Source organism: Myotis yumanensis, unplaced genomic scaffold, assembly GCF_028538775.1.
Source record: "Myotis yumanensis isolate MYYU_CA2020_CCGP unplaced genomic scaffold, mMyoYum1.0.hap1 SCAF_2, whole genome shotgun sequence".
In the NCBI taxonomy this organism is placed as follows: domain Eukaryota; kingdom Metazoa; phylum Chordata; class Mammalia; order Chiroptera; family Vespertilionidae; genus Myotis; species Myotis yumanensis.
In genome coordinates this window covers 157,532,486-157,545,015 of record NW_027223753.1, presented here as the reverse complement: position 1 = coordinate 157,545,015, position 12,530 = coordinate 157,532,486, and the positions used below count along the sequence as shown (strand labels likewise).

The window sequence follows — 12,530 nt, the reverse complement described above, 5'->3', positions numbered from 1 at the left end:
TTTTTACTATTTTCTGTTTTCAATTTCATCTCCAATTTTATTATTTATTTTATTATTACTTTAGATCTAATTTGTTCTTTTTCAGTTTTCTAAGATAGAAACTTAGATTATTTATTTTAGATATTTTTCTTACTGAAAATTCCTCTCTCTCTCTCTCTCGGCTATTTGAAGCTTTTTGAAATCCTATATAAATTTTAGAATTTTATTTTTCTGTTACTGCAAAAAAAATGCCATTTGGATTTTGAGAGGGATTACATTGAATCTGTAGATGGCTTTGGGTAGTATGGACATTTTAATGATAATAAGTCTTCTAATCTATGAGCATTGGTTATCTTTCCAGTGTGCTAGTCCTTTTACTGCCTTGGCTAGGTTTTTCCCTAAGTATTTTATTCTTTTTGCTTCTATAGTAAATGAGATTGCTTTCTTTTTGATTGGCCATTGTGAATGCATAGAATACAAATAATTTTTAAGTGTTCATTTTTCATCCTGAAACTTTGCTGAAATAATTTTAGTTCTAAAAGGCTCTAAAAAATGATTTAGTGTTTTCTACATATAAGATCATCTCATCTGTGAACAGAGATAGTTTTACTAATTGTTTTCCAATTTGGATACCTTTATTATTTATTTTTCTTGTCTAATTGCTCTGGCTAGGATTTCAAGTACTATGTTGTTGAGTAGTAGTGGCAAGAGTAGGCGAGCATCTTTACCTTATTCCTGATCTTAGAAAGCTTTTAGTGTTTTGACAATGAATATGTTGGTAAAACATATATAACTTTTATATTGTGGCAGTTTCATTTTGTTCCTAGTTTGTTGAGCACTCTTACCATGAAAGAGTATTGAATTTTATTAAATGCTTTTTTTGTATCAGTTAAGATGATCGTGTGGTTTTTGTTCTTCATATTGCTAATGTGGTACATTATATTGATTGATTTGCATGTAGAACTATCTTTGCATTTCAGGTATAAATTCTTACATTGTTGTTATAAAATTTGGTCGTGGTGTATAATCCTTTCAATGTGTTCTTCAGTTTGGTTTGCTAGTATTTCCTTGAGAGTTTTTTGCATCAGTATCTATTAAGGATGTTGGTCTATAATTTTCTTGTTGTGTTCTATCCCTTTACTTTAAATATATCTGTGGCTTTGAATTTAAAGTGAGTTTCTTGTAGATTATATACAAACTAGAGGCCCGGTGCACAAAAATTTGTGCACTCGGGGGTTCCCTCAGCCCAGCCTGTGTCCTCTTGCAGTCTGAGACCGCTCGGGGGATGTCCACCTGCTGGCTTAGGCCCGCTCCCCAGGGGATCGTGCCTAAGCTGGCAGTCAGACATCCCTCTGGCAGCCCGGGAGCCCTCGGGGGATGTCCACTTGACAGCAGGGAGCAGACCTAAGCTGCAGTCGGACATACTTAGCACTGCTAAGGAGGCGGGAGAGGCTACCGCCACCACCACTGTGCGGGCAGCCATCAGCCTGACTTGTGGCTGAGCAGAGCTCCCCCTGTGGGAGCACACTGATCACCAGGGGGCAGCTCCTGCATTGTGCGTCTGCCCCCTGGTGGTCAGTGTGTGTCATAGTGACTAGTCATTCCCAGTCATTCTGCTGTTAGGGTCAATTTGCATATTACCCTTTTATTATATAGGAAGTGGGCAAGGTAGGTTTACAGTGTAATGGCATTCTTTTGAGTTAGTCAAGCTGTTGTAATAATCATAACCTGAATGACTTTTTTTTATACAAGCATACTTTTGTCCTCCTCTGTATAGTTGGGGTTTTATCAACTTTTTTTAATAAATATTTTTAGTTTTTGTACTTGAGATGTAACTGACATCTACACTAATAAAAGACAAAGATGCTAATTGACTGTAACTTTGCTACACCCAATCCATGCCCACCAGCCAATCAGCGCGACTGTATGCAAATTAACCCAACCAAGATGGCAGCCGGCAGCCACGGAGCTGGAGCAAGCAGGAGGCTTGGTTGCCCCGGTGATGGAGGAAGCCACGCTTACCGCCTGCTCTAGCTGGCTGTGGCCCCCGCAAAAGGCAACAAAGTTTCAATTATAGAAGATAAATAAATCCCAGATACCTGCTTCGAGCCAGCCTCCACTGAGAGCTTGGGTGGCTGGGGGCTGTGGCCAGCCTGCAAACAGCCATCAACCCCTCACCCAGGCTGGCCAGGCACCCCAGTGGGGACCCCCACCCTGAAGGGACTGTGGCCAGCCTGCAAATAGCCATCAGCCCCTCACCCAGGCTGGCCAGGCACCCCAGGGGGAACCCCCACCCTGAAGGGGCTGTGACCAGCCTGCAAACAGCCCTCACCCAGGCTGGCCAGGCACACCAGGGGGGAACCGCACCCTGAAGGGGGTGTGGCCAGCCTGCAAACAGCCATCAGCCCCTCACCTAGGATGGCCACACCCTCATGGGGTCAGGGTTCCGACTGGGGCCCTTGGCCAACATGCAAACAACCATCAGCCCCTCACCCAGACTGGTCAGGCACCCTAGCAGGACGCTCCCACCCTGAAGGGGTGTGGCCAACCTGAAAACAGCCCTCAGCCCCTCACCCAGGCTGGCCAGGCACCCCAGGGTGACCCCTCCCCCCCCGAAGGGGCTGTAGCCAGCCTGAAAACAGCCATCAGCCCCTTACCCAGGCTGGCCAGGCACCCCAGCAGGGACCCCTACCCTGATCCGGGACACCCTTCAGGGCAAATCAGCCGGCCCCCACCCATGCACCAGGCTTCTATCCTATATAACAAAAGGGTAATATGCAAATTGACCCTAACAGCAGAATAACTGGGAATGACTGGTCACTATGACACACACTGACCACCAGGGGGCAGACGCTCAATGCAGGAGCTGCCCCTGGTGATCAATGTGCTCCCACAGGGCTAGTTCTACTCAGCCACAAGCCAGGCTGACGGCTGCCAGTACAGTGGTGGTGGTGGGAGCCTCTCCCGCCTCCTCAGCAGCCCTAAGGATGTCCAACTGCAGCTTAGGCCTGCTCCCCGCTGGCAAGTGGACATCCCCGAGTGCTCCCGGGCTGCCAGAGGGATGTCTGACTGCCAGCTTAGGCCCAGTCCCCCAGGGAGTGGGCCTAAGCCTGCAGGTGGTCATTCCCTGAGGGGGTCCCAGACTGCGAGAGGGCATAGGCCGGGCTGAGGTACCCTCCCGAGTGAACAAATTTTTGTGCACCGGGCCTCTAGTCTATATATATAAAAAGCGAGTGTTCCTAATGACCAGAATGACCAAACAACCGCTCGCCATGAGGTGGCATTGACCTCTTCTCGTCCCCCCACCCCCCCCCCGCTGTTGGGCTGAACTGCTGACCTCTTGGCCCCTCCCCCTGGCCCGCAGGCTCCAATGGATCAACGATGGTGAACAGGGGAATCAGGGTTTGTGGTGGCAGACGACCGGGCTGTCTGTCCGGCCATTGGGATCACTAGCTCATCCCCAGCTGATCAGGGGCTCAGGCATGTGGGTAAGTAGGCACTGGCAACTTCACCTCCATGCGCATATGCCAGGCTGGCCTCTGATGGAATGCGCTGCCTGCTCGGGGCCGCTCATGCCAGGGCGGGTAGTTCGCGTGCGTGCCCTGCAGCCTCCATCAGCGCTTCAAGCTCCAGCGGCAGTGGAAGTGGCAATGGCAGTGGCAGTGGCAGCAGCGGCATCCACATGAGCAGTCCGAGCAGGCAGCACGTTCCATCAGCGGCCCAATCAGCGTACGCACATGGAGGTGAAGTCTCTGGCGCCTGCTTTCCCACAGGCCTGAGCCCCAGAGTAGCCAGGAATGAGCTGGTGATCCCAACGGCCTGACAGCCTGGCGGCAGAGGTGGCATTCGGCCTGGGGTCTGGTGAACGGGCAGAAGATGGCCCTGATCGCAGGAGACTAGGGCTAAGGACCCTCCCCGCACCATTTAATCATGCACTGGGCCTCTAGTATTATATAAGTTTACTTTTTTTAATCCACTGACTCACTCGGTCTCTTATGTGGCTTATTTAGGCTGTTGATGTTTAAAGAGGTCATTGATATAATTGGATAATATTTTTACCATATTTGTGATTGTTTCTATTCATTACTCTTGTTCTTTGTTTTTCTTTTGTCTTTTTCTGCCTTCTCTGTTTTTAATTGAACATTTTATATGATTCTATTTTTTTCTTCTCTCTTGGCATATCTATTATACTTCTTTTTAAAAACTTTTTTTTTAGTGGTTACACTTGAATCTACAAATACACATAACTTTTTTAAAAATAAATTTTTTATTGATTTCAGAAAAGTTGGAGGAGGGAGGGAGAGAGAGAACCATCAATGATGAGAAAGAATCATTGATTGGCTGCTTCCTGCACGTCCCCCACTGGGGATTGAGCCTGCAACCAGGGCTTGTGTCCAGACCTGGAATCGAACCATGAGCCCCTGCTTTATAGGTTGAGAGTCAACCATTGAGCCAGGCTGCCTGGGCCATATTTATAACTTTTTGAAGTCCACTTTCAACTAAAACCATACTACTTTTTGCACATACCTTATGACCGAGTATTCCCAGTTTCTCCTTCCCATTTCATAGATTTCTGTCATCTATCTACACTAATAAAAGAGAAACATGCAAATTGACTGTCCGTCCGCTATGCCCACCAGCCAATCGGCGATATGCAAATTAACCCAACAAAGATGGCGGTTAATTTGCATACACAGGCACAAAGCGAAGACTGAAGACAGTGTAGAAGGAGGCCAAGCACTGCAGAAGGGAGCGAAGCGGCAGAGAAGGGAACAGAGCTGAGGCAGCGGAGATGGAAGCGGAGCTGAGGCAGCGGACACAGGACGGAGCGAGGCGGCCGAGATGGGATGGAGCGAGGAGGCGGAGACAGGAGGGTGCCAAGTTGTTGGAGAAGGGAGGGATCTGAGGCGACGGAGACGGGAGGGATCCGAGGCGGTGGAGACGGGAGGGAGTGAGGTGGCAGAGAAGGGAGGGAGCGAAGCGGCAGAGAAGGGAGCAAAGCCTAAGGAAGCCCTATTTTTGCAGGAATCTTTCTGCAATGGGCCACTAGTATTCTATAATAATAAAAGGTAATATGCTAATTATACTGGATGTCCTTCCGGATCAAGCCAGGGCTGGAGGGAAGCCTGGGTGCCGGCAGGCGGCCAGAGGGAAGCCAGCCCGGGTCTTGGGTGCCAGAGGGAAGCCATTACTGGCAGTTGGGGGAAGGAAGGCCTACTCTTGCACGAATTCCGTGCATTGGGCCTCTAGTTAATCCATAAGCCATAATCACTGATAACACTGTTGTTATTACTTTGAACAAACTTATCTATTAGATTAATTAAAAATAAGAAAAATAGCTTGGCCATTGTGGGTCAGTGGTTCAGTGTCGACCTTAGAACCAGGATGTCACGGTTCGATTCCAAGTTAGGGCATATACCTGGGTTGTGGGCTTGATCCCCAATAATGGGAGTGCAGGAGGCAACCAATCAATGATTCTCTCTCATCATTTATGTTTCTATCTGTCTTTCTCTCTTCTTCCTCTCTGAAGTAAAAAATGGTGAGAAATTTATTTTTAAAATAAGAGAAGAAAAATGAAATTTATATTGCTTTCGTTATTCTTTCTCTAATGCAGTATTTCTCAACCTTCTGGCCCTTTAAATACAGTTCCTCATGTTGTGACCCAACCATAAAATTATTTTCGTTGCTACTTCATAACTGTAATGTTGCTACTGTTATGAATCGTAATGTAAATATCTGATATGCAGGATGGTCTTAGGCGACCCCTGTGAAAGGGTCGTTCGACCACCAAAGGGGTCGCAACCCACAGGTTGAGAACCGCTGCTCTAATGCTTTATCTTTTTTATGTAGACCTAAGATTTATTTTACTTACATCATTTCCTTCTTTCTAATTTTTTATTTTAACATTTCTTAGGAGATTCACTGTTGACAAATTGTTTTTCTGAGAAAGTCTTTTTCACATGTGAAGGATAATTTTGCTTGATATAGAATTCAGATTGGTGGCTTTTTTCTTTAAACATTTAAAATATTTAACTTCACTCTTTTCTTGCTTGCATGACTTTTGAAAAAAAGTTTGATGTTAATCTTTGCTTGTCTATGGGTGAGTTCTCCTCCTCCCCCCTGAAAGAAACTTTCAGGGTTTCTTTCCAGATTTCCTTATTGTCTTTGATCTTTTGTGTTTTCATATACGTGTAGGTGTAGATTTTTAGGTACTTTTCCTTTTTTATGTTCTCTGCACGTGTGGTTTGGTGCCTAACATTAATTTTGGGAAATTCTCAGTAACCGCTTCAAATGCTTTTTAGGGTTTTTCTTTGTTCTATACCCACTATGCATGTCGTACCTTTTGTAATTGTCCCACAGTTCTAGGATATTCTGTTCTGTGTTTTTCATTCTTTTTTTCTCTTTGCATATTAGTTTTGGAAGTTTCTATTGACATTCCTTAAAGCTCATTAATTCTTTCCTTGGCTGTGTCCAGTGTATTGATGAGCCCATCAAAGGCACTGTTAATTTTTCTTACAATGTTTTTCTGATTTCTAGCATTTCCTTTTGAATCTATCTTTAGAGTTTTCTATCTCTCTCTGCTTTCATTACCCATCTGTTCTTGTGTGTTACCACTTTTCCATTAGAGCCCTTAGCATAGTAATCATAGTTGTTTTAAATTCCTGGCTTGGTAATTCCAACACCTCTGCTATATTTGAGTGGTTCGGATGTCTGCTGTGTGCATTCATGGTCTGATTTTTTTTTTTTTTTTTTTTTTTTTTTTTTTTTTTAGTATTTCCTGTAATTTTTTGTTGAAAGCTAGAGATGATATATATTCAGTAAAATTTACTTAGTTAAATAGGTCTTTACTGTGAGTTTTTATGTGTATCTGGCAGGATATAAACTGTGTTTATTTGTTTGCCTATAGAGGTGTCAGAAGCTACAATTTCCTCCGGTGTCTTTTTATTTTGTCTCTCTTCTTGTCTTTAGATTTCCCAAGAGAATTGTTTTTAGATAAAGTCTGAGACATGCATTTCTTTCCATTGTATTTACATGTTATCATAGAGGAACCCTATTTATGTGTTGTTGTTCCTTTTTTAAAATCTTTATTGTTGAGAGTATTACAGATGTCCCTCTTTTATCCCCCATTACTCCCCCTCTACCCAATTCCCGCCCCACCTCAGGTCTTCACCACCCTATTTGTGTCCATGGGCAATACATATCCTATATAACAAAAGCTTAGGTGGCGTCACGCCCTCGTGTGACGTTGTCACAAGATGGCTGCCACAAGATGGCCACACACACAGTGGAGTTGGGGCCCGGTGGCCGCTCCGGTGAGGTCTGCGTGGTGTGGAGGAGGCCGGTCCTGGCATCTCCACTGCCTTGCGCGGAGAAGGCGGGTCCCAGTGGAGGAGATGAGTCATGGCAGGGGAGGACGGTTGTGGGTGATCAGGCCAGCAGGGGAGGGCAGTTGTGGGCAATCAGGCCAGCAGGGGAAGGCAGTTGTGAGCGATCAGGCTGGCGGGGGGGTGGGGGGGGGCAGTTAGGGGCAAGCAGGCCGGCAGGGGAGGGCAGTTGGAGGTGATCAGGCCAGCAGGGGAGCAATTAGGCGTCAATCAGGCTGGCAGGGGAGTGGTTAGGGGGCGATAAGGCTGGCAGGCAGAAGTGGTTAGGGGCAATCAGGCAGGTAGGCAGACAAGTGGTTAGGAGCTAGCGGTCCTGGATTGTGAAAGGGATGTCCGACTGCCGGTTTACAGTTGGACATCCCACGAGGGGTCCCAGATTGGAGAGGGTGCAGGTCGGGTTGAGGGACCCTCCCTCCCTCCCCCTCACCCCCCGTGCACAAATTTCATGCACCGGGCCTCTAGTATGCATATAAGTTCTTTGGTTACTCTCTTCCTGCCCCCCTCAACCCCCTTCAAAAGTGTTACAGTTTTAAAACTAAGAGCTTCTCAGATTTTTTGTCCCTCACCCTACCCCCCCCCCCCTCCCCAATTAGGTCAGACAAAGGCTAAAGGTGTCTGTAGTTTTATAATTCCCTACTTCCACATGGAAAGCTAGATGAGGTTGGATTTGGGCATTTTCCTACCCTTATTTGGAAGTCTAGAGAAGCATAGAATTGGGTATCCTTTCCCTCAGTTCAGTTAGTTCTGGTAGAATTTTTTAAAATCCTCCTGGGGTTTTTCTTTATTTTTGTGACTTACCTGTATATAATCTATAGTATTTCTCCTCCACAGTTCAAGGGCCCTGAATTCTGTGTTAAAATTGTTATTCTAATTTTTATTTTATAGCCTTCTTAGTGGTTGACTCTTTGTCTGCATAGCTTAGTGGTCAGCTGGGTATTGGTTAGATATTGTATTCAAACATCTTGAGTTCATAAAGCTTCCACTATTTTTTGATGATCTTGTACATGCATTGCAAAGTACATTCAAAATTCCAGTAGTTCGACCTCCGCTTTCTACAAGGCCCTCGTAGGTCTCACCTGCCTGTGTGTGTACAGCTTCTGAGCCAGGGATATGTGGAGAGCTTATTTAGCCCCTTTATGTCTCTCTTACTTCCAGGGTCTCCCTGTTCAATTTCTTAGTGTTCTGCCAGTCTGTCATTTTCCCCAGCTGAGACTGCATCCTCAAGGGTAGCAGAGCTGTGGACTTTTTTTACTTTGTTTCCTGTCAGATTTGCTATTTTTACTGCCATTGCCACTGGAAATGGGTTTTTGCTCTCTGTTTTAAGTGATGATAGCCCTGTCTAGAAGCAGAATTCCTGGTTTTGATGGCCAACCCTGCCGTGGTAAAAGTAACTACCCAAATTGTCTGAGCTGGGTGGTAATATTCCCTGGCAAGAAGGCTACTGGCCCCCACTGTCTAATTCCAGCATCTAGCAGCTTTGCATGAATAAATGCTTCTCAACTTGTTGCATTTGGATGATTTCCAGAGCTCTGAAATTGTTGTTTTCTATAATGTAGTCCTTTTTTTAGGTGTTTGGGGGAAGATCTCTTCATTCAGCCATAGCTGGAAATCTCACCTCTTTTTGAACTTTGTAACTTGTTAGTCCTTTCCTCCTGTCTCCCAGTCCCACTTTAAATCACTGTAGTAAGGCTTTTGTCACAACCATTTTACCAAAATCACTCTTGTAAGAGTCACCGGCATCCTGCATTTGCCATATCCAAATCTGTTTTCTGCTTTCACCTTAACATTTCAGTAGCTTTTGACATAGTAAATGGTTACTCCCCTTTTCTGAAAACTCTTTTTTTTAATTTGGCTTCTAAGATAACATGTTCTTCTGTTTTTCATTCTACTTCATTGACTACTCATGTGATACACTACTCCTTATACCTATGACTTTTTTTTTTCTTCTAACTTCCTTCCTAGGTAATAGATATACCATTGGATCCCCTTGCTTTATGTCCCCGAAGAACAGATGGCACCCAGGTGCCTATTTTGAGCCCCAGCTTCTACATGCAGTCTTAGTATTAAAGATATATCAGATTATGATATTTTCCTGGTCAAAAATCATTGGCTTTTCTTTACATTTAGTGTGAAATTTAAATTTAGTTTCTTATCATGATTTATGAGTTTATAGGACATATCCCACCCCCTTGCCTACTTCTCTGAACTTATCTCCTACCTTTCTTCCTTTACTTAGCATGCTACATTACCTTTCAAGCTATTTTTTTTTTAAATATGCCAAAGCCCACCTCTAGGTATTTACATTTGGAGTTTCCTATAACTGCAGTGCAATGCTCTTCTCTTATATCTTCACATGGTTCTCATCTTCATATCATTCAGATTTGTGTTCAGATTTTATCTCATTTTTGAGGTCTGCTCTGACTTCCTTTTTTCTATTATTCTCTGTCCTTTTTAAGTGAAAATATATTGTTTATGTCTTCCTGTCCTCCATAGACTGTAGTAAGTTTGATGAGGGCAGGAACTTTGTTAGTCTTGTTCACTTTATATTGTGAATGATGCCTGACACAGAATAGGTGCACTATATTTGTAGAATAACAGTGTTTTCTATAGAAATCGTATGTCCTTAGTGAACTAATAAAGAATGATTCTGTAAAAGTGGCTACGCTTGGCATAGTTGTATATTTAAATACATTTTAGGCATGAACTTTGCCTAATATTGGCTTGATTAATATACCTATAAATATTCCTCTATGAATTTTATGTTTTGGATCTTTTAGGGAATTTTAAAATGAGAAAATGTAAGCCTCCTTTTTAAAAGAATAGAATATGAACAGAAGAATAAGGGTAGGTGAATATTTAGGTTCATGTATTTGCTTCACTTATATATTATTTGTATACAACTTATGTTATCTGGACATTTAATAGTTCTCTGTGACATTGGCTAATGAGTGTGGAAAAATAAATAGCTTATTTTAACATAGTTGGTTGGCTATGTTTTAAAAAAATGTCAACCTTAGCATCCGTATATAATGAGAGGAGTGAAACTTAGCCTACTTGCAGTTCTCCTACAAAACTATGTACCTAGATGCGAATTAGCAAAGTATAGATATACTTTCAGAAATAGCTTCCATTTGGAATGGAAATGGACACAATTTTGAAATTGGTAAAGTTTTCTGTATCCTCTGAAACAGTCAAAAGAGTCTGACTTTAGTCATTATCTTTGTTAAAGCAGTTACACTGTACTAAGTTTGATTATTGCTTTAGCTATAAATGTTTTATAAGAAGTAATGATATGAATGATTGATGTCTTATAAAAGAATTTTAAATATCACTGTACACATAAACCCAGCTCTCATAGTCAGTTTAAAGGGACAGAAGAGTCTTCTTGAGTTTCCTGTTTCCTTGAGAGAACAATCAGAATAACTTATTGGAAGTCTCTAGAGAGGAGGAACATTCACTTCTTTCTGCTACCACCTTCTAAGAACTGGAGCCCACTCTGTTCTAGGACAGTTCTGCTTATTCAGCTCGTCCTCTCCCACTTCTCTTTTTTTGACTTTTCCCCCTAACCATAATAGCATTTCCCTTCCAGATTTCCAGGCGTATATTTTATGTTTATGTTCTGTTCTAAATCATTATTATAACTGAAAACTTTATATTTTCTGTCTACATAGCTGGTACTTTGGTATTCTTTCTCTGTTATGTAATTAAGTTTTTATTAACTGACTAGAGGCCCGGTACACAAAATTCGTGCATTGGGGGCGGGGGGGCATCACCTCAGCCTGGCCTGCATTCTCTCCAATCTGGGAGACATCCCTCTCGCAATCCAGGACAGCTGGCTCCTAACTGCTCGTCTGCCTGCCAGCCTGATCACCCCTAACCGCCCTCCCCTGCTGGCCTGATCACCCCTAACCGCCTCTGCCTCGGCCCCCGCCACTGTGGCTTTGTCCAGAAGGAGGACCAGATGACCAGAAGATGTCCAGTCGACCTGGTCTAATTAGCATATTTCCCTTTTATTAGTATAGATTCTGACAGCCCAAGTACATTGTTAATATGTACTCTTCAGATTAATACTGCAAAATTTATGGTGTTAGGAAGTCATCATATTATTTCATGTTTTCTTTCCATGAAGAATGAGCATAACTTTGAAATTTCCCAAAGGGAAAATTACTTATGTGGTCTATAAATTTATCAGTACTGTACAGTAAGTATCTAGTATATCATATTTTAACTCTCTAAAACTTAGCAAATAAACCTTTCTAATGGGGTTAATTCTCAGATTTTTCACTGTATCTTAGAAAATAGTAGGGATTGTAAGAGTTTTCTTTGCACCCAAATTTATTTGTTTGTTGTGATGCTTGATTTTTATTATAGTTATAACAATTACAGCAGTAATAACTCATTTCAGATATCTCTTATATATATATTAGAGACCGGTGCTTTTTAAGCTTTTTGTGGTAAAGTACCAGTTTTTAAAATTCAGTTCATTGTGGACTGATATTTTTGTAAAATACAATACAAATGAATTACTACAAAAATGAAATTTTAAGAAATACAGAATATAGACCCCACTTTTTATTATAAGATTCATTAATACAAATTATTCTGTCAAATTACTATAAAAGATTTTAAACATTTAATTTCATTTGCAGAGCAGTAGTAAATAGTTTATGGACTGGTAACAAATACTTTACAGGTCAGCACTGATCTATAGACCATACTTTTTGGTAAAATATTTATAGCCTACTGTTTGTAATGTTGGTTATTTCAGAAATGTTAGTCAATATGATGAATAGCGGTTATCCTTTAAAAAATATTTTTTTTCTATTTTCTTTTCAGAACCGAGAGCTCCAAATCATGAGAAAGCTAGATCACTGTAACATAGTCCGATTGCGTTATTTCTTCTACTCAAGTGGTGAGAAGGTAGGTCTTGCAGAAAATGTGTACTCAATATTGTGATAATCTTGTTATTCTTTTAGAAATAATCCCCCTTACCCAAGTAAAACAGTTTTGCTAATTGAATGGAAGAATTCCAAAATGCAGCCCTAGTGATTCTGAGCTCAAGATATGTTCATTGATTATATCAGGAAAATGTTAATGAGTGGAATGAATTTTTTAAAATTTTCTCCCTTTTTTAAACTTCTGCCTTTAGTTCTAAAGCAAATTTAT

The 12,530-nt window shown here is 42.3% G+C and overlaps 1 protein-coding gene across 5 annotated transcripts in view; it reads left to right on the top strand.

The window, feature by feature from the left end:
* The window catches only part of GSK3B (glycogen synthase kinase 3 beta), a 189,089-nt gene that overhangs the window by 80,047 nt on the left and 96,512 nt on the right, over window positions 1–12,530 (top strand). For all 5 annotated transcript variants that reach the window (XM_070406268.1, XM_070406270.1, XM_070406269.1 and 2 more), the window contains one exon: window positions 12,201–12,284. In XM_070406268.1, coding sequence (XP_070262369.1) covers window positions 12,201–12,284 — 84 coding nt within the window. The remainder of the gene's footprint in view (window positions 1–12,200; window positions 12,285–12,530) is intronic.